The sequence below is a fragment of the Pocillopora verrucosa genome, chromosome 8 (genome assembly GCF_036669915.1).
Source record: "Pocillopora verrucosa isolate sample1 chromosome 8, ASM3666991v2, whole genome shotgun sequence".
In the NCBI taxonomy this organism is placed as follows: Eukaryota; Metazoa; Cnidaria; class Anthozoa; order Scleractinia; family Pocilloporidae; genus Pocillopora; species Pocillopora verrucosa.
In genome coordinates this window covers 6,138,593-6,155,696 of record NC_089319.1, presented here as the reverse complement: position 1 = coordinate 6,155,696, position 17,104 = coordinate 6,138,593, and the positions used below count along the sequence as shown (strand labels likewise).

The 17,104-nt window shown below is 40.1% G+C and overlaps 3 protein-coding genes across 6 annotated transcripts; all 3 read right to left on the bottom strand.

The window, feature by feature from the left end:
- Window positions 1-1,135: 1,135 nt before the first annotated feature.
- On the bottom strand, window positions 1,136-5,490 carry LOC131769857 (uncharacterized). Of its 2 annotated transcripts, none has more exons than XM_066170622.1 (4): window positions 5,451-5,490; window positions 3,712-4,068; window positions 2,186-2,982; window positions 1,136-1,680 (listed from the first exon to the last, which is right to left on the bottom strand). In XM_066170622.1, the coding sequence occupies exons 1-4, from the start codon at window positions 5,459-5,461 to the stop codon at window positions 1,343-1,345; spliced, it is 1,503 nt and encodes a 500-aa protein (XP_066026719.1). In that variant the 5' UTR covers window positions 5,462-5,490; the 3' UTR covers window positions 1,136-1,342. The 2 variants fall into 2 exon arrangements, with proteins under 2 accessions (XP_066026719.1, XP_058941567.2); XM_059085584.2 differs by lacking the exon at window positions 5,451-5,490 and adding an exon at window positions 5,338-5,415.
- Window positions 5,491-6,492: 1,002 nt separating this feature from the next.
- On the bottom strand, window positions 6,493-10,169 carry LOC131769861 (uncharacterized). Its single transcript, XM_059085589.2, has 4 exons — window positions 10,046-10,169; window positions 8,817-9,173; window positions 7,174-7,964; window positions 6,493-6,779 (listed from the first exon to the last, which is right to left on the bottom strand). Exons 2-4 carry the CDS (start codon window positions 9,170-9,172, stop codon window positions 6,493-6,495), a joined length of 1,434 nt encoding a protein of 477 aa, XP_058941572.2. The 5' UTR covers window position 9,173; window positions 10,046-10,169.
- Window positions 10,170-12,278: 2,109 nt separating this feature from the next.
- Window positions 12,279-16,752, bottom strand: LOC131769849 (uncharacterized). 3 transcript variants are annotated; one of them, XM_066170624.1, is made up of 5 exons: window positions 16,699-16,728; window positions 16,476-16,539; window positions 15,329-15,685; window positions 13,714-14,504; window positions 12,279-13,311 (listed from the first exon to the last, which is right to left on the bottom strand). In XM_066170624.1, the coding sequence occupies exons 3-5, from the start codon at window positions 15,682-15,684 to the stop codon at window positions 12,980-12,982; spliced, it is 1,479 nt and encodes a 492-aa protein (XP_066026721.1). In that variant the 5' UTR covers window position 15,685; window positions 16,476-16,539; window positions 16,699-16,728; the 3' UTR covers window positions 12,279-12,979. The 3 variants fall into 3 exon arrangements, with proteins under 3 accessions (XP_066026721.1, XP_066026722.1, XP_058941561.2); XM_066170625.1 differs by having other exon boundaries at window positions 16,476-16,567; window positions 16,699-16,725; XM_059085578.2 differs by lacking the exon at window positions 16,476-16,539 and having other exon boundaries at window positions 16,699-16,752.
- Between the last annotated feature and the right edge of the window lie 352 nt (window positions 16,753-17,104).

The following is a 17,104-nucleotide window of genomic DNA, read 5'->3' as shown; positions in this document are numbered from 1 at the left end:
TCACCAAAAATAAATAAATTTAAGTCCTTATCCTTAGCGCCGGACTAACTAGAATTAGAGCAGCGAAAACGCCACCGAACAGAAATATAATGACCGACATTCTGATTATCAAGAGAGAGAATTTTACTGGAGGCAGAATACATGCCTCGAAATTTGCAAACAACACGATTACAGCGGGAGCCAACTGGATTCATTTGGTAGATGACGACGAAACCAAACGTCTTGTAGAAGGAAAAGATGCATTAAATTTTCGTACAATCATAAGTAACTCGTAAGACATTATCGTGAGGTAAGTCGAGTCAATATCACCAAAATTACGATTTCTAAGAAAGCGACTGAGTGTATCACGCGCAGAAGGGGAACCTTTCGGTGCTATTTGATAGACTTTCTTGGAGTCGGGGCTATCTATTGATTATCGGATATCGTTGTTTGTTTTAAAGAAAAGGCTCTTTTCTTTACAGGGATGATGAAGGCCAAGGTATCACTGATTTTGCAGTTCTCAGGAGTTTAACGATTAAGTGGAATTAGAAAATTGAATATAAACAAATTTTCTGACGTGCCAGCGCGTATTGTTTTTTTTACGAAACCACAGTTATAGGAAAAATTAAGTTTTATTTCACACGAGCTAAACTGTCTCAATACATGTACAACCATCACCCCATGGGGGGATTTGGAAATTAGTTCCCTAAAGGAATATAGTTATTTGTTGAGTACCTCCCAAAGGAGTAATTTTCAAAGGTTTTAGTTTGAAAACGTGTATAAATTCTAGCCATTAAATCGTTTATGAAACCACGTTAAACTCAGTTCATAATGCAGAAACTTTGATATATCGTTTGTGCTGATGTATTAAGTGCATTTCACCAATACTTGACTTCGGCTCAAACGCGAAGCTTACTTATGATACAGTAAGGGTAATGAATTCGCAAACCAAGCACAACTTTAAAGAGCCACGCCTGAAGACGGGTGTGGAAAATGGCATAATTTGGTCTCAAATTGGGTGAGTATTTGGAGAAGTGGCCGGTACACTCCTCATACTAAGGAACTGCGTAGGGTACCCACCTTCCCCCCCCCACCCCCTTTTTTCCAGCACTCCCCTTCAGTTAGCCTTTGTTGGCTGCCCAAATAATACCAGCAATTTTCTACCACCCCGATTACATTTAGACATGTCGATAAACGTCTACCGTCTTAGGTGAAGTTTGAAAAATGAAAATTCATGAATTATCGTTAGCTTTTTAATTGATATTACACTAGTGTTTCACAGGAGGAGCTTCATTATTTCACTACCAATGCAACTACTACTCAAGCAAAAAAATTATCGTAACTAAATTGATCCTTTGTCAAGCTACACCTTAAATATAGAGACGTGAGCAAAATAGGAAAGCAACAAGATTCCTAATGAAGACACCTTCACCGAAGTTGCCTCACTCTTCGGTTTTCGTGGCTTACTGGTAGGCTCAGACGGGGAGATCTGTTCAGCGATTCTTTTCCCTTTCTCGTCTCCACTTAGATAAGCTCCTTGCATGTAGCCGAACCACTCATCGTGTGTCGCTTCGCCAGCAAAGTACAGTCGTCCCAGGTTTTTTCCAATGTTCTTCCAGTCTTCAGAAGTCATACCCACCACTGGCTCTGAAAATGCGCCTTGTGTCAGCGGTTCCTTTGACCAGCGGTGATAGTATATATCTGAAGAAAATACCGTGAAAATACACTAATTTTATGTTAAAGAACACAGCTGTAGAACGTTCAGCCGTGCATTAGTTCCCCGCGCAAGAAAGAAAGCAAAGGGAAAAACCGTTGTCACGCAAAATTTCTTTACAATTTTGCAGTGTAGCTTCACCGAAAAAGTGAAGTGCTTTTTAAACGCCGTAACTTACTTGCTTGTGTGGTATTTAGACTTTTAAGACAACTCGGGACTAATACAGTTTGACTACCTCTCGGCCGTTTCAGCGTTCGCACTGTGTAATATCTCCAGCCACACTGTCATTGTGCTGACAGTAAAGATTAATTCTTGTTGCAAAAGAGCTGACCACAGCCAATAAGACTAGCCACCTTCTACCAGTGTAGGCATTTAAGTATTGTTTTTTTGTCTTATAATCCTGAACTTCTTAGTTTTTATTGAATCAAATCCTGTAAAAAAAAAAAAACAGGCAAGCAGTGCTTTTGAATGATCCCAGACTATAGCCCTTACCCGTAGCTTCAGGGACGCCCTCTCCATAAACCTTCCGCAGTATTTTCATGATCTCTGCCTTTGTTTCATTAAATGATTGCCCCTCAATCCTTCGTCCTTCGGTTCCAGTTACCATAATTTCTAACATTCCGCTGTCGACGGAATATACCCCGGGTCTTGACAGGTCCTGCCACACAGGGAAACGCCCGCGCTCTTTGGAAGCGTACAGAATATATTCGCGATCATCCCAGAACCTTTTTGGAAATTTCAGGTAAATTTTTGTGTATATCGATAACGGGTTTTTATAAATGGCCTCTTTTTTCCAATTTGGAAGGGCTGGCTCGAAAGTAACCAAGTCGCTGGCCAGAACTCCAGAGCTGAATGTGCAAAGAGCGTAATCTGCCTGGTAACTCCAACCATCGGAGGTCTGAGCTTCAACTGAATCCGGGTTCAGCTTGATTGTTGTGACAGTTTTGCCCAATAAAGTCTTCTTTTCCAGTGGCTTATACAGATCTTCAAACATAGACCACACTCCTCGCTCATCAGTCACCAAGAACTCTTCTCCAGGAACAAACAAATTGTAGAAAGAAACTTCTTCTGGAGGTTTTGCGAACTCATAGTCTAATTCAAAATATTCAATGGCTCTTTCTATGGGCCGTTTTCCTTCCCATCCCATCAGTCGAAGACCAACGCGGGCAGGCATGTCGGGAAAGTTCTTTGTTCTTCTTTCATCTTGGAAGTCTTCAATTTTGTTTGTCACTTTGTCATCAAACTCATGAAAAACAGCAAAATCGGTGACATCTCTGCCATCTTCGTCCCTACAAAATTCATGAGAAATGACGGTAAAAAGTTCAAAGTATAACCAAATGTCAACGCAAATTTTCATCTCTCTGTTTAATGGTCTCCACGAGGAAAAAAAAATTGCAGTGAGTCCCTCAGAAACTCTTATAGATTATGGCATCAAAACGTTTGAGTAATTAGTTTGGTAGCTACTTAGTTGGTTAGTTTGCTTGTTTGCCTTGCTTTGTCAGGTATTGTCTTTTAGAGTAGTGCTTCCAGACTCATGACTGGAGCTTACATATTATCCATATACAGTTAAGTTTATCTATTCAATCGTCTCGGAGCGCGGGGCGTGGAGCGCGGGGCGCGGGGCGCGGGGCGCGGGGCGCGGGGCGCGGGGCGCGGGGCGCGGGGCGCGGGGGACAGCTAGGTGCCGATCAATATCTCAAGTCTTGGGTTCATATAAAGGGTAAAGAAATCGAGGCTATCAAGCCTTTGATTTACATCTTACTAAGATAAGCAGACGGCTACAGAGTTCTCTTTGTTAAGATGGAAAAAGTTTAGCTTCAATGCTTTGTTGGTTTTCTTTATTTTACAAGTAATTTTTTTACCTAAAAGCAGTGTAAAATCCTATATCTAGAAAGTCATGTTCGCAATGTTTTTTAAATTAAAAGGTTGTCCTTTTTCATAATTCAGTTCAAGCCCTTCCTATTTTGCAATTTTTCTAAAATGTTCAGCTTAATCGAAGTTAAAGCAACCTATCTTACCTCACAATAATGTTTGAATAATTATATTTGTGAACACGAACACCTCTCGCTTCCTTTCGTTCCACCAATGGTTTGGTGTCATCTTCATTCACAAAGTGAATCCAGTTTGCTCCCGTTTCAATCGTGTAGTTTGCAAATTTCACAGCATGTATTCTACCCCCAGTGTAATTCATCCCTTCCAGAATCAGAATGTCGGTGATGTTTCTGTCCAGTAGCGTTTTCGCTGCTTTAATTCCAGCGAGTCCAGCGCCAAGAATAAGGACTTTAGTTTTGCTTTGTTTTATTGGTGAAGACAAAGATCTGTCCACCAGAAACAGAAAACTCACAAGCAGGATGACCTTAATCATGATGTACATTCTGTGAACAATGAACAAAGAAACTGATGATCAAAAGAGGATAAATAGCTCCTGAGGATTATTAAACTGGAGAAATATCCTCCTATCACAATTCCGGAAAGAAATGTAGCATGTATTTTCTCTGCGTCATGAGGTTGCTTAAGCGTTGTCAATTTGGTGTTTTATTTTGTTTACAAAGTATGTTAATTATATTCTGGACGTTTCTATACCAAAGTCTGATTCTCTTTTGAAGTTTTAAAGAACCTTTCAGTGGCATTTTGATTAAAATTTCTGACTTCCGGCAATTTAGTCCATTCAAGACCGAGCAAGGCAATTTGATTAGGGGCGTAGTGACATCAACTGAGCGGTGTTGTAGTATGCACAAGCTTTCTCTATTAAAAAAGCAAATCAAAGTTTGGAATCGCTTTACTTTTCTAATTAAACATCTAATATTCTTAAGAAGTTTGAAAGAACGTTTCGGTTGAAATTCTGTCAAAATTTCTGACTGCGGGCCATTTAGTCAAATTGAGACCGTTCCCGGCTGCCGGGCATTTAGTCGTAGCGAGTTATTTATGCCTGCTCAACCCCTGACAATGGGTCCTGCGCAGAGGTCAAAACTTAATTGGCTTCCACTGTTGAGAGTCCTTATGGCAAAATATTTCCACTCCTGACTGACTGTGAGAAAAAATGAAACTCCGAGATTCCGGGAGCATAATGTGGAGGACAAGACTTATGACGCACGCCAAATTTCAGCGAGTTTCGCCTTCTAGAGATGATCAACTTTTGGAGAGTCATTTTTCCATCACCACGACGCATTTTAAAGCTTTTCGAAAAGCTCTCTTGAGCGTGATGGGGCGAATGAGTACTCCATGCAAAGAACCGAAACCATAACAAATGCAAATATCTTTTCTGAATTTTCACAAACTTCGATAAACAGCTAATATCAAACTCATGAAAGTGGAAGCAAGGCTGATCTGTAACTTCATCAGAAACTTCCTCTACATCTTTTTTAGGTTAAAAGTGCATTTAAAGCTTTTCGAAGCGGCTCTCTCGAGTGTGATGGGGCGAAGGAGTACTTCATGCGTAAAGAACCGAAACCATAACAAATGCAAATGTATTTTTAACTGTTCTGGATTTTCGCAAACTTCGATTAACAGCTAATATCAAACTAATGAAAAGTGGAAATAAGACTGATATGTAACTCCATGAGGAACTTCCTCTTAATCTTTTATAGGTTAAAACTAAATATACCCCAAAAGCATTGATTTCAACACATTCGTTACTGACCCACCTAAGGCACCGACCTTTACGTGATCTGATCGAGATAGTTTTCTGTGGTAGCATAACAACATGAAAATAGTATGATTGTGTTAATGCTTCAACCAACTTTTGTACCTTACTCACAATAGTCTCATCCGTAGCGGGTTTGATTCGTCACCTGAGTTTTTCACTGGACGAACTGACCGACCTTAAGTGTGTTTTTAATCAAAACATGTTTTGTGCGTGGTCACTTATTGACCTCCATTTGATTTACATTAGAGCTTCACTCAATCAAGAGGACCTCGAGTCCCCCAAGCCAGCCACATTTGTCGACTTAGCTTCTTATCCAGAACTCAGTGATCAACAAGATTTCGTACGCCTAAACGTCTAAAATTTTGTGAATTTACGCTTTGATATTTTTAAACGCATAACAGCGAAACCACCCCAAAGTCCGTAAGCTTTTGCATATAAATCCGTATAAGTATTTTAATTATTTCAGGAGAAGAGAGATTTAAGTAAGGGCAAAGTACAATTTACTTACTTTAGTTTGACGCGTCTCGATCGTCTCTAAGTTTGCGATGTTTTCATGCAGATCATTCTGAAAATTATGCAAATTACGTAAGACACTCTTCGAGGTAAGTGCAAGACTTGGCATGTTTAAGGTTTAGGAGAGCGTTACCTTCGTGGGTCCGGCGTCGCGGGTGAAAATTTGCGCGAGCAAAAAGAGGAAAATCGCAATATAATTGGCGTTTTAGCCTCCATTTGGTGCAAAAATATTTTTGGATATATGTCTACGACAATATTTGTTTTGAGAGGCAAATAGTTCACCGAGAAGAAAACGGTAAGCCTCGAGACAACTTTTTCTTCAAAGTTGATACAGGAATATATCTATCACAGGCTTTTTAATAGGAAGGATTTTGTAAAATGAACCTGTGTGATGGCGTTTACTTTTATTCTACTTCAAAGTCTGCTTAGTTACTTTCGAATTTTACTGCACCAGAGTACACTACTACATCTAGTGGGTCCTCTATGCAACACGAATGTTTCATCAAAGTTACAGTTATGTCACTCTATCAGTCAATAAGGGCTGCTCTAGGGCTATCAAGGCTAATAACAAATCTCTTGCCGGCTTGATGAATTGTTTACTTCCACACGATTATAAACCAAAGAGGGAGCAACAAGATTCCTACTGAAGACACTTTGGTGGGGTTGCCTTACTCTTTGGTTTTCCCGGTTTGCTGGAAGATTCACTTGGAGAGATGTTCTCGGCGATCATGTTCCCTTTCTTCTCACCGGTCAGGTAAGCACCTTGCATATAGCCGCACCAGTCTTCGCTCGTCGCTTCGCCAGCAAAGTACAGACGTCCCAGGTTTTTTCCAATGTTCTCCCAGTCTTCAGAAGTCATACCCACCACAGGTTCTGCATATGCGCCTTGCGTCAGCGGCTCCTTTGACCATCGCCGATAATAGATATCTGAAGAAAATATACAATAGTTATGTCAAAGAGAGTACTTGCATCATGATGTGGAAGACCCGCAGACTCTAGTGGTAAATATCTTTGTGCAGTGAATAAAACTAGCCAGAACTCAGTCTTTTAGGGTGACATTCCGATTGGTTCGTCTTTTCTTGCTTGTTTTCAGTCTAGTTTAGTAATAATCAAGGTTTTCAAGGCCACAATTTGTGTCTTAATTTTGTTGCTTTCTGTAGGGATAATTATCGGCAAAGGAAGAGACATACATTTATTGAAACTATCACGAAATTATCTCCCCACCTGACAACATTTTTTTTTACTACGTTCAGAATGAACGATATGATATGCTGATTTCTGGTTAAAAGGAACCCTGCAAAGCTGAACTATTGCCCTTTACCTGTCGCTTCAGGGATGCCATTCCCGTAGATCTCTCTCAACATTCCCATGATCTCCGCCTTTGTTTCATCAAATGATTGCCCCTCAATCCTTCGTCCTTGAGTCCCTGTCACAGTAATCAGTAACATCCCACTCGAAACGGGGAAGATCCCAGGTCTTGACAGGTCCTGCCACACAGGGAAACGTCCGCGCTCTTTGGAAGCGTACAGAATATATTCGTGATCATCCCAGAACTTTTTTGGAAATTTTAGAAAAATTTTTGTGTAAGGCGATATCGGGTTTTTATAAATGGCCTCTTTTTTCCAATCAGGAAGGGCTGGCTCGAAAGTAACCAAGTCGCTGGCCAGAACTCCGGAGCTAAATGTACAAAGGGCATACTCTGCCTGGTAACTCCATCCATCGGAGGTTTGTACTTCAACGGAATTCGCATTATGCTTGATCTTTGTGATTAATTTGCCCAGCAAAGTCTTCGCTTCCAATGGCTTGTAAAGATCTTCGTACATGGACCATACTCCTCGCCCATCAGCGATGAAAAAGTCCTTTCCGCGCTCAAACATGTTGTAAAAGGAAACCTCCTCTGGAGGCCTCGCAACCTCGAAATCGAAGTTGAAATATTCAATAACGCTTTTTATGGGTTGTTCAGCTGACCATCCCATCATCTGCATACCAACACGGGCGGGGAAGTCTGGCTGGCCCTTCCTTTTTAGTTGGTAGTCTTCAATTTTGTGCTCGATTTTGTCATAAAACTCACGCAGAACTGCAAAATCAGTGATATCGTTTCCTGCTTCGTCTCTACAAAAAATAAAAACAATTGTAGGTTTGCAAGAGCAACAACTTTTGAACGTTTTATCGGCGTACCTTGGAGGGATACTCATCTCAAAATGGATATTCGAATTCAGTTTCCCCTCGATAAAAATTAAACCCTTGATATAGGATGAGAGAAAGAGGTGTCCATTCGATTCTACGGAAACCCGAGGCAAAATGAATTAGTCGTCACATGAATGCTATATTTTGCTAACATGTTACGGGTTAACCATATTTTATTTGTGTTAACCGATGATTTTCAACATGGACCCAGTTCATTACAGGGTTTTCACAAGATTTGCTACATAATCCATTGGATTTGTCTGGTCTTGTGGATAGCGTCATCCGCCCTTAGAAAAACCGGGACCTGTTGTCCAGCATTCTTGTTCCCAGATCATTCGATTTTAAAGTCGCTTTCTGAGAAAAACAAATTACTAATAACAAGAATAGCCCTGGAAACGAAATTAAGGGAAATGGAGTAAAGGATAATTTGATGGTACGGTCTATGGAGACTTGACAGGGGTGTGGATGTGAAGAAGTACGTTGTTTTCAGCTCTTTCAAATTTAAAATAGCTGAAACAAATTAAATAAATGCGATCGTACATTGTTTATGTTCCCCTGGACGGTAAACATATGGAAATTGTGCTACTCGCAATTTTTAAAAGCCGACACACAAGTCGGACTTTTCCCTGCTGTATGAGGCGCGAGTTACCAGAGGAAGGGGAAGAGGTGCCCAGAGACCTCACAAGAGGTTTGTGCTCCTCCTCGTGTATAAGCCCTCTCAAAAAAATCTAGCTATGCACATTTCCAATTATCCCAACTGGCCTTGTAGCGCCTTACCTCACTAATATGTCTGAGTAATTAGAGGTAAGACCTTGCATTTTTTTTGCGTCCCTTCGATCCACGATAGGTTTGGTTTCTCCATCATTTACGAAATGAATCCAGTTCGCTCCCGTTTCAATCGAATAATTCGCAAACTCGATGGCATGTATTCTACCCCCAGTGTAATTCTTTCCCTCAAGAATCAGAATGTCGGTGATGTTTCTGTCCAGTAGCGTCTTCGCGGCTTTAATTCCAGCAAGTCCGGCACCAAGGATAAGGACTTTAGTTTTGTTTTGTTTTATTGGTGAAGACAAAGATCTGTCCACCAGAAACAGAAAACTCACCAGCAGGATGATCTTAAACATGATGTACATTCTGTGGATGAACAAAGAAACTAATAATCAGAAGTGGATAACTAGCTTCTGAAGATTATTAAACTGGAGATATATTGTCTTATCATAATTCCATAAAAAGTGCAACATGTATTTTCTCTGCGCCATGAGGTTGCTTAAGCGTTGTCTATTTAATGCTTAATTTTGCTTACATAGTACGTTAATTATATTCTGGACATTTCTATACAATAACATGATACTCTTTCGAAGTTTGAAAGATCCTTTCAGTGTTATTTTGATTAAAATTTTGGAATCTCCTGACATTTCTAATCAAACATCTGGTATTTTTAAGAAGTTCGAAAGAACATTTCGGTGGAAATTCTGTCAAAATTTCTGACTGCTGGCCATTTACTCTAATTGAGACCGCGCCCGGCTGCCGGGCATTTACCGTAATTTCCGGCCGCTTACCCGCGGGTAATCTGTTGATTTTGCATTAAACGCGCGTCACTGCGGGTGATAGGGTGGTGCGGGTTATGTGACAATCTTACAATCTACTGGTAGTTGAACTGAAAAAAATTCTCACCTACATGCGTTTCCACCTCTCAAATGAATTTTATTGTATTAAGAGTGCCACAAAGCGGCACGAAAACATGATGCCGACTCGAGTTTATTTCACGCATAATTAGTTGCGTGACGAACAAATTGTTATCGGCACGCGTGAAAACAAAACCTTAATGGTGACAAAAATAATCCAAAGATATCCCGCGCATCAGTAACAAATTTTCATTTAACACTAGCTTGAGCTAAAGAGAATTTTCCCGTTTTAAGGGACTTGTTAGGCCCAATAGAACCGGAGATATGGATTTTTTTCAGAATTCGCCGACAGTACTAAATAATTCAAGTTTTAACACTCACCTAGCTTTCTTTCAACAAATCAACATGGCGCTGAACGATCGCTCGCACAAAATATGGCCACAAATTCGCATTCTGTCGAGTATGAAACGTTGAGATTTGGGCATGGGCCGCTAGTTTTTTTACTGTATAATTTTATCAATAAAGTACATGCTAATATTGACACAATTGTGCACGCGTCTGAATTTCTTTGACCTTTAAACTCGACAAAGAAGCTTTCAAGTTTTCGAAAGTTAGATCAGACAACTCTAAAAAGACTGAAATGTTTTAACTTAAATGTCACGTTTTTGCCACCAAAAAGTTGAATAACATAACGTGTGGGTTATCCACCAGTGCGGGTAATCTGTTTCTTTTTTTCGCCGTATGCAATAATCGGCCGGTGCGGGTAATCGGCCGTGCGGGTAAACGGCCGGAAATTATGGTAGCCGCAGCGAATAATTTATGCCATCTCCGTCCCTGACAATGGCGTCCTGCGCAGAAGTCAAAACTTGATTGGCTTCCACTGTTGAGAGTCCTTCTGGCAAAATATGACAGAGTGTGAGAAAAAAATTGAAACTCCGGGATTCCGGGAGCATGATATGGAGGACAAGTCTTATATCGCAGGCCAAATTTCAGCGAGTTTCGCCCGCTAGACATGATCAATTTTTGGAGAGTCATTTTTCACGACGCATTTTAAAGCTTTTCGAAAAGCTCTCTCGAGCGTGATGGGGCGAAGGAGTACTCCATGCGTAAGGAATCGAAACCATGACAAATGAAAATGTATTTTTAACCTTTCCGGATTTTCGCAAACTTCGATAAACAGCTAATAAACTAAACTAATGAAAAGTGGAAGTAAGACTGATCTGTAACTCCATCAGAAACTTCCTCTGCATCTTTTTATAGGTTAAAAGTGCATATGCCCCAAAAGTATTGATTTCTATACATTCATTACTGATCCACCTAAGACGCCGACCTTTACGTGATCTGATCGAGATAGTTTTTCTGTCGTAAGCTTAACAACTTGAAAATAGCATGTTTGTGTTAATGCTTCAACCATTTTTGTACCTTACTCGCAATAATCTCATCCGTAGCGGGTTTGATTCATCACCTGAGTTTTTACTGGACGAACTGACCGACCTTGAGTGTGTTTCTAATCAAAACATGTTTTGTAGGTGGTCACTTAATGACTTCAATTTGATTTACATTTGAACATCACTCACCCCAGAGGACATCGAGTTCCCCTAGGCCAGCTTCATTTGTCAACTCAGCTTCTCATTTTGAACTTAGTGATCAACAAGATTTCGTACACCAAGACTAAGTTTGTTAATCCACGCTTTGTTATTTTTAAACGCATAACAGCACAACCATCCCAAAATCCGTAAGCTTTTGCATATAAATCTGTATAAGTATTTTAATTCTTTCAGGAGACGAATGGTTTAAGGGTAAGGGTAAAGCACAATTTACTTACTTTAGTTTGATGCGTCTCGATCTTTCAAAGTTTTTTCTCTAACTTTGCGATGTTTTCATGCAGATTATTCTGGAAATTAAGCAAATTGCGTAAGACACTCATCTAGGTAAGTGTAAAACTTAGCATGTTTAAGCTTTGAGAAAGCAATATCTTCGTGGGTCCGGCGTCATGGGTAAATTGTCGCAGGTCAAAAATGGCGCGAGTAAGAAAGGGGAAAATCGCAATATCATTTTCGTTTAGTTTCCATTTGGCGCGAAAATATTCTCGGATGTTTGTCCTCAACAACATTTGATTTGAGAAGCGAATAGTTTACCGAGAAGAAAACGGTTAGCCTCGATAGAACTTCGCCTTCAAGTCTGACACAGGAATATATCTATCACAGGCTTTTTAATAGGAAGAAAACGGTGAGTCTCGGAATAACTTTTTCTTCAAGTTTGACGCAGGGGTTGTTTTTTGCCCTTCCTTCAGCATAGACTCAGTAAATAATGGGGGACTATGAAAAATGCATCAATGAGGTGAGTTTATCAAGGGCGAAGCTTGAGGAGGGGGATCCTGAGGTTCCTGTGACCTCCTCTCCCCCTTTATAGGCCTTTTTTGTCACATTAAGTAAAACATGGTGTTGGGGTTGACATAACAACCTGGTGAGTACCCTCTGTTTGACATAGTGTGACCCCCCTCCCCCTCACTTTGAAAAATCCTGGCTAAGCCCTTAGTTTATCACATACTTTTTAATAGGAAGGATTTTTTAAAATGAACCTGTGAGATGGAATAGGAAAAGGCGTTTATTATTCTGCATTTCTGACAACCTGAATTACACACACATCTCGAATGGTTCTTACCGATGATCTATTGCTGGACAGACGCATAGGTGACGTTTACATTAACGACATTTTGACTTTTTTATCATATAATTAACAAATAGATTTTGTGTTGCCGTGGGTCTGTTCAGTAACAGATCACGGATAAGGTCAAATGTGATAAGAGCCTCAATGACACACCCCCCCTGTCCATCGTTTACTACTTTTCTGTTCTTGCCATATGTTGACGTCATGTGGGATTCTTCACTGAACAGAAGTACAGCAACATAGAATCTCTTTGTTTAGTAACATAATCAAAAGCTAAGTGAAAGTGAACTCGTGATTAATACATATAGCCGATAGCAGTTAGTACTTGCACAGGACTATCTGCAGATAATAAGTACAGGGGCGAACAACAAAAATGAAGTATTCTCTATTCAAAGCCTGCTTAATTACTTTCGAATTTTACTGCACCTTACCCTCGTGGGCAAGTAAATTTAATCAAAGGCCATCTATATATACCAGGCGAAAGCTGACAAATTCTCCTACATAGAACATTCCTACATCTAGAGGGTCCTATATGCAACACAAATGTTTCATCAAAGTTACAGTTTTGCCACTCTATCAGCCAGTAAGGGCTGCTCCAGGGCTATCACGGCTAATAACAAATCTCTTGCCGGCTTGATGAATTATTTACTTCCACACGATTATAAGGCAAAGAGGGAGCAACAATATTCCTACTGACGACACTTTGGTGGGGGTTGCCTCACTGTTTGGGTTTCCCGGTTTTCTGGAAGATTCACTTGAAGAGATATTCTCAGCGATCATGTTCCCTTTCTTGTCACCGGTCCAGTAAGCACCTTGCATATAGCCGTACCAGTCTTCGCTCGTCGCTTCGCCAGCAAAGTACAGACGTCCCAGGTTTTTTCCAATGTTCTCCCAGTCTTCAGAAGTCATACCCACCACAGGTTCTGCATATGCACCTTGCGTCAGTGGCTCCTTTGACCAACGCCGATAATAGATATCTGAAGAAAATATACAATAGTTATGTCAAAGGGAGTACTTGCATCATGATGTGCGAGACCCACAGACTCTAATGGTAAATATCTTTGTGCAGTGAATAAGACTAGCCAGAACTCAGTCTTTTTGGGTGGCATTCCGATTGGTTCGTCTTTTGTTTTGTTTACTTTTTTTGAGTCTAGTTTAGTAATAGTTAAGTTTTTACAAGCCCACAATTTCGTGTCTTAATTGTATTGCTTTCTGTAGGAATAATTACCGGCAAAGGAGGAGACAAACATTTATTGAAACTATCACGAATTTATCTCTCCACCTGACGATATTTCTTTCGACTAAGTTCAGAATGAACAATATGATATGTTGATTTGTGGTTAAAAGGAACCCTGCGAAGCCGAACTATTGCCCTTCACCTGTCGCTTCAGGGATGCCATTCCCGTAGATCTCTCTCAACATTCCCATGATCTCTGCCTTTGTTTCATTAAATGATTGCCCCTCAATCCTTCGTCCTTGAACCCCTGTCACAGTGATCAGCAACATTCCACTCGAAACAGGAAAGATCCCAGGTCTTGACAGGTCCTGCCACACAGGGAAACGTCCGCGCTCTTTGGAAGCGAAAAGGATATATTCGTGATCATCCCAGAACTTTTTTGGAAATTTTAGAAAAATTTTTGTGTAAGGCGACATCGGGTTTTTATAAATGGCCTCTTTTTTCCAATCAGGAAGGGCTGGCTCGAAAGTAACCAAGTCGCTGGCCAGAACTCCGGAGCTAAATGTACAAAGGGCATAATCTGCCTGGTAACTCCATCCATCGGAGGTTTGTACTTCAACGGAATCGGCATTATACTTGATCTTTTTTACTAATTTGCCCAGCAAAGTCTTCGCTTCCAATGGCTTGTAAAGATCTTCGTACATGGACCATACTCCTCGCCTATCAGCGATGAAAAAGTCTTCTCCGCGCTCAAACATTTTGTGAAAGGAAACCACTTCTGGAGACCTTGCAAACTCGAAATCGAAGTTGAAATATTCAATAACGCTTTTTATGGGTTGTTCAGCTGACCATCCCATCATCTGCATACCAACACGGGCGGGGAAGTCTGGCTGGCCCTTCCTTTTTAGTTTGTAATCTTCAATTTTGTGCTCGATTTTATCATAAAACTCACGCAGAACTGCAAAATCAGTGATATCATTTCCTGCTTCGTCCCTGCAAAAAATAAAAACAGTTGTAGGTTTGCAAGAGCAACAACTTTTGAACGTTTTGTTGGCGTACTTTGGAGGGATACCCATCTCAAAATGGATATTCGAATTCAGTTTCCCCTCGATAAAAATCAGTAAACCCTTGATTTAGGATGAGGGAAAGAGGTGTCCATTCGATTCCACGGAAACCTGAGGCAAAATGAATTAGTCGTCACCTGCTATGTTGCTAACATGTTACGAGTTAACCAGACTTCATTTGTGTTAACCGATGATTTTCAACATGGACCCAGCTCATCAAAGGGTTTTCACATAACGTGCTCCATAATCCTTCGGATTTATCTGGTCTTGTGGATAGCGTTATCCACCCTTAGAACAACCGAGACCTGATTTCCAGCATTCTTGTTCCCACTCGATTTTAAAGTCGCTTTCTGAGAAAAAAAAATTACGAGTAGCCCTGGAAACGAAATTAAGGGAAATTGACTAAAAGATAATTTGATGGAACGGTCTACGGAGACTTGAAAGGGGTATGGTCGTGAAGAAGTGAGTTGTTTTCAGCTCTTTCAAATTTAAAATAGCTGAAGCTAATTAAATAAATGTATCGTAGTTTGTTCATGTTTACCTGGACGGTAAACATATGGAAACTGTGCTACTTGCAATTTTTAAAAGCCGCCACACATTTCGGACTTTTACCGGCTACGAGTTATTAGAGGAAGGGGAAGAGGTGTCCAGAGACCTCACAAGAGGTTTGTACTCCTCCTGTGTATAATCCCTTTCAAAGAAATCTAGCTATTCACATCTCCACTTATCCCAAGTGGCCTTGTAGCGTCTTACCTCACTAATATATCTGAGTAATTAGAGGTAAGACCTTGCATTTTTTTTGCGTCCCTTCGATCCACGATAGGTTTGGTTTCTCCGTCATTTACGAAATGAATCCAGTTCGCTCCCGTTTCAATCGAGTGGTTTGCAAACTCGATGGCTTGTATTCTTCCCCCAGTGTAATTCTTTCCCTCAAGAATCAGAATGTCGGTGATGTTTCTGTCCAGTAGTGTTTTCGCCGCTTTAATTCCAGCGAGTCCGGCGCCAAGGATAAGAACTTTAGTTTTGTTTTGTTTTATTGGTGAAGACAAAGATCTGTCCACCAGAAACAGAAAACTCAGATGCAGGATGACCTTAAACATGATGTACATTCTGTTGATCAGCAAAGAAACTAATGATCAGAAAAGGATAACTAGCTTCTGAGCATTATTAAACTAAAGAAACATTCCCTTATCTCAATTCCTGAAAAAAATGTGGCATGTATTTTGTCTGCGTCACGAGGTTGTTTGAGCGTTGTCTATATGGTGCTTAAATTATTCATACAAAGTATGTTAATTATATTCTGGACATTTCTACACAAAAATCTGATACTCTTTCGAAGTTTAAAAGAACTTTTCAGTGACATTTTTTTCTGACTGTCGGGAATTTAGTTTATTTATGACTGAGCCCGGCAGTTTGATCAGAGGCGTAATGTCGTCAACTGAGCGGTGTTGTAGCTGTTGTTCGCTTCGGAAATAAAGTTTGTTTTGAAAATTGAAAGTAATGCTTGGGGAATTTAACGGATTCTTTGTTATAAAACAAACAGAGAAGCCTTGACTGTGCTCTGTTCTGTTGTAAAGCACTTGAGCACTCAAGAAGACTACGTCTCGTGTTTCTCCCTATACTTCTTTCGTGCTCTAGCCGCTTCCTGCGTGCTTCAATAGAAAAGAGCACAGTCAAGGATTCTTTATTTGTTAATTAAAACTTTTTGAAAAGTTCTCTCAAGCGTGATGGGGCGAATGAGTACCGAAACCATAACAAATGCTAATTTTTTTTAACTGTTCTGAATTTCACAAACTTCGATAAAACAGCTAATATCAAACTCCTGAAAAGTGGAAGTAAGGCTGATCTGTAGCTCCATCAGAAACTTCCTCTACATTTTATAGGTTAAAAGCGCATATACCTCAAAATTATTGATCTCTATACGTTCATTTCTGATCCACCAGAGACGCCGACCTTTACTTGAGCTGATCGAGATAATTTTTCTGTCGTAAGCTTAAGAACAAAACAGCATAACAGCACAACCATTCCAAAATCCGTAAGCTTTTGCATATGAATCTTTATAAGTATTTCAATTCTTTCAGGAGACGAGAGATTTAAGTAGGAGTAAAGCACAATTTACTTACTTTAGTTTGTCGCGTCACGATCTTTCAAAGTTTCTCCTCTAAGTTTGCGATGTGTTGATGCAGATCCTTCTGGAAATTATGCAAATTACGTGAAACACTTGTCGAGGTGAAAATAAATAGATCAACTGTAATTCAATTTGACTGGTGTAATTGCATTGTAATATATGTATTGTCTAGATATATATGTATTGCAGAGAAAAAATATAAAAAAATTAAAATAAATTAAAAAAAAAGAAACACCTGTCGAGGTATATGCAAAACTTAGCATGTTTAAGGTTTAGGAGAGCGTTATTTTGGTGGGTCCGGCGTGACGGGCAAATTGTCGCGGGCGAAAAATGGCGTTAGTAAAAAAGAGGAAAATCGCGATATAATTCGCATTTTAGCTTCCATTTGGCGTGAAAATATT

Excerpts from the sequence above, each read along its gene's own strand:
- LOC131769857 (XM_059085584.2), bottom strand. The coding sequence starts at position 5,390 with ATGCTACCACAGAAAACTATCTCGATCAGATCACGTAAAGGTCGGTGC. Across the intron at positions 4,069-5,337 it reads CGTAAAGGTCGGTGCCTTAG|AATGTACATCATGATTAAGG; the intron begins GTGGGTCAGTAA and ends CATTGTTCACAG. Across the intron at positions 2,983-3,711 it reads TATTCAAACATTATTGTGAG|GGACGAAGATGGCAGAGATG; the intron begins GTAAGATAGGTT and ends TGAATTTTGTAG.
- LOC131769861 (XM_059085589.2), bottom strand. The coding sequence starts at position 9,172 with ATGTACATCATGTTTAAGATCATCCTGCTGGTGAGTTTTCTGTTTCTG. Across the intron at positions 7,965-8,816 it reads TACTCAGACATATTAGTGAG|AGACGAAGCAGGAAACGATA; the intron begins GTAAGGCGCTAC and ends TATTTTTTGTAG. Across the intron at positions 6,780-7,173 it reads TGGCATCCCTGAAGCGACAG|ATATCTATTATCGGCGATGG; the intron begins GTAAAGGGCAAT and ends TATTTTCTTCAG.
- LOC131769849 (XM_059085578.2), bottom strand. The coding sequence starts at position 15,684 with ATGTACATCATGTTTAAGGTCATCCTGCATCTGAGTTTTCTGTTTCTG. Across the intron at positions 14,505-15,328 it reads TACTCAGATATATTAGTGAG|GGACGAAGCAGGAAATGATA; the intron begins GTAAGACGCTAC and ends TATTTTTTGCAG. Across the intron at positions 13,312-13,713 it reads TGGCATCCCTGAAGCGACAG|ATATCTATTATCGGCGTTGG; the intron begins GTGAAGGGCAAT and ends TATTTTCTTCAG.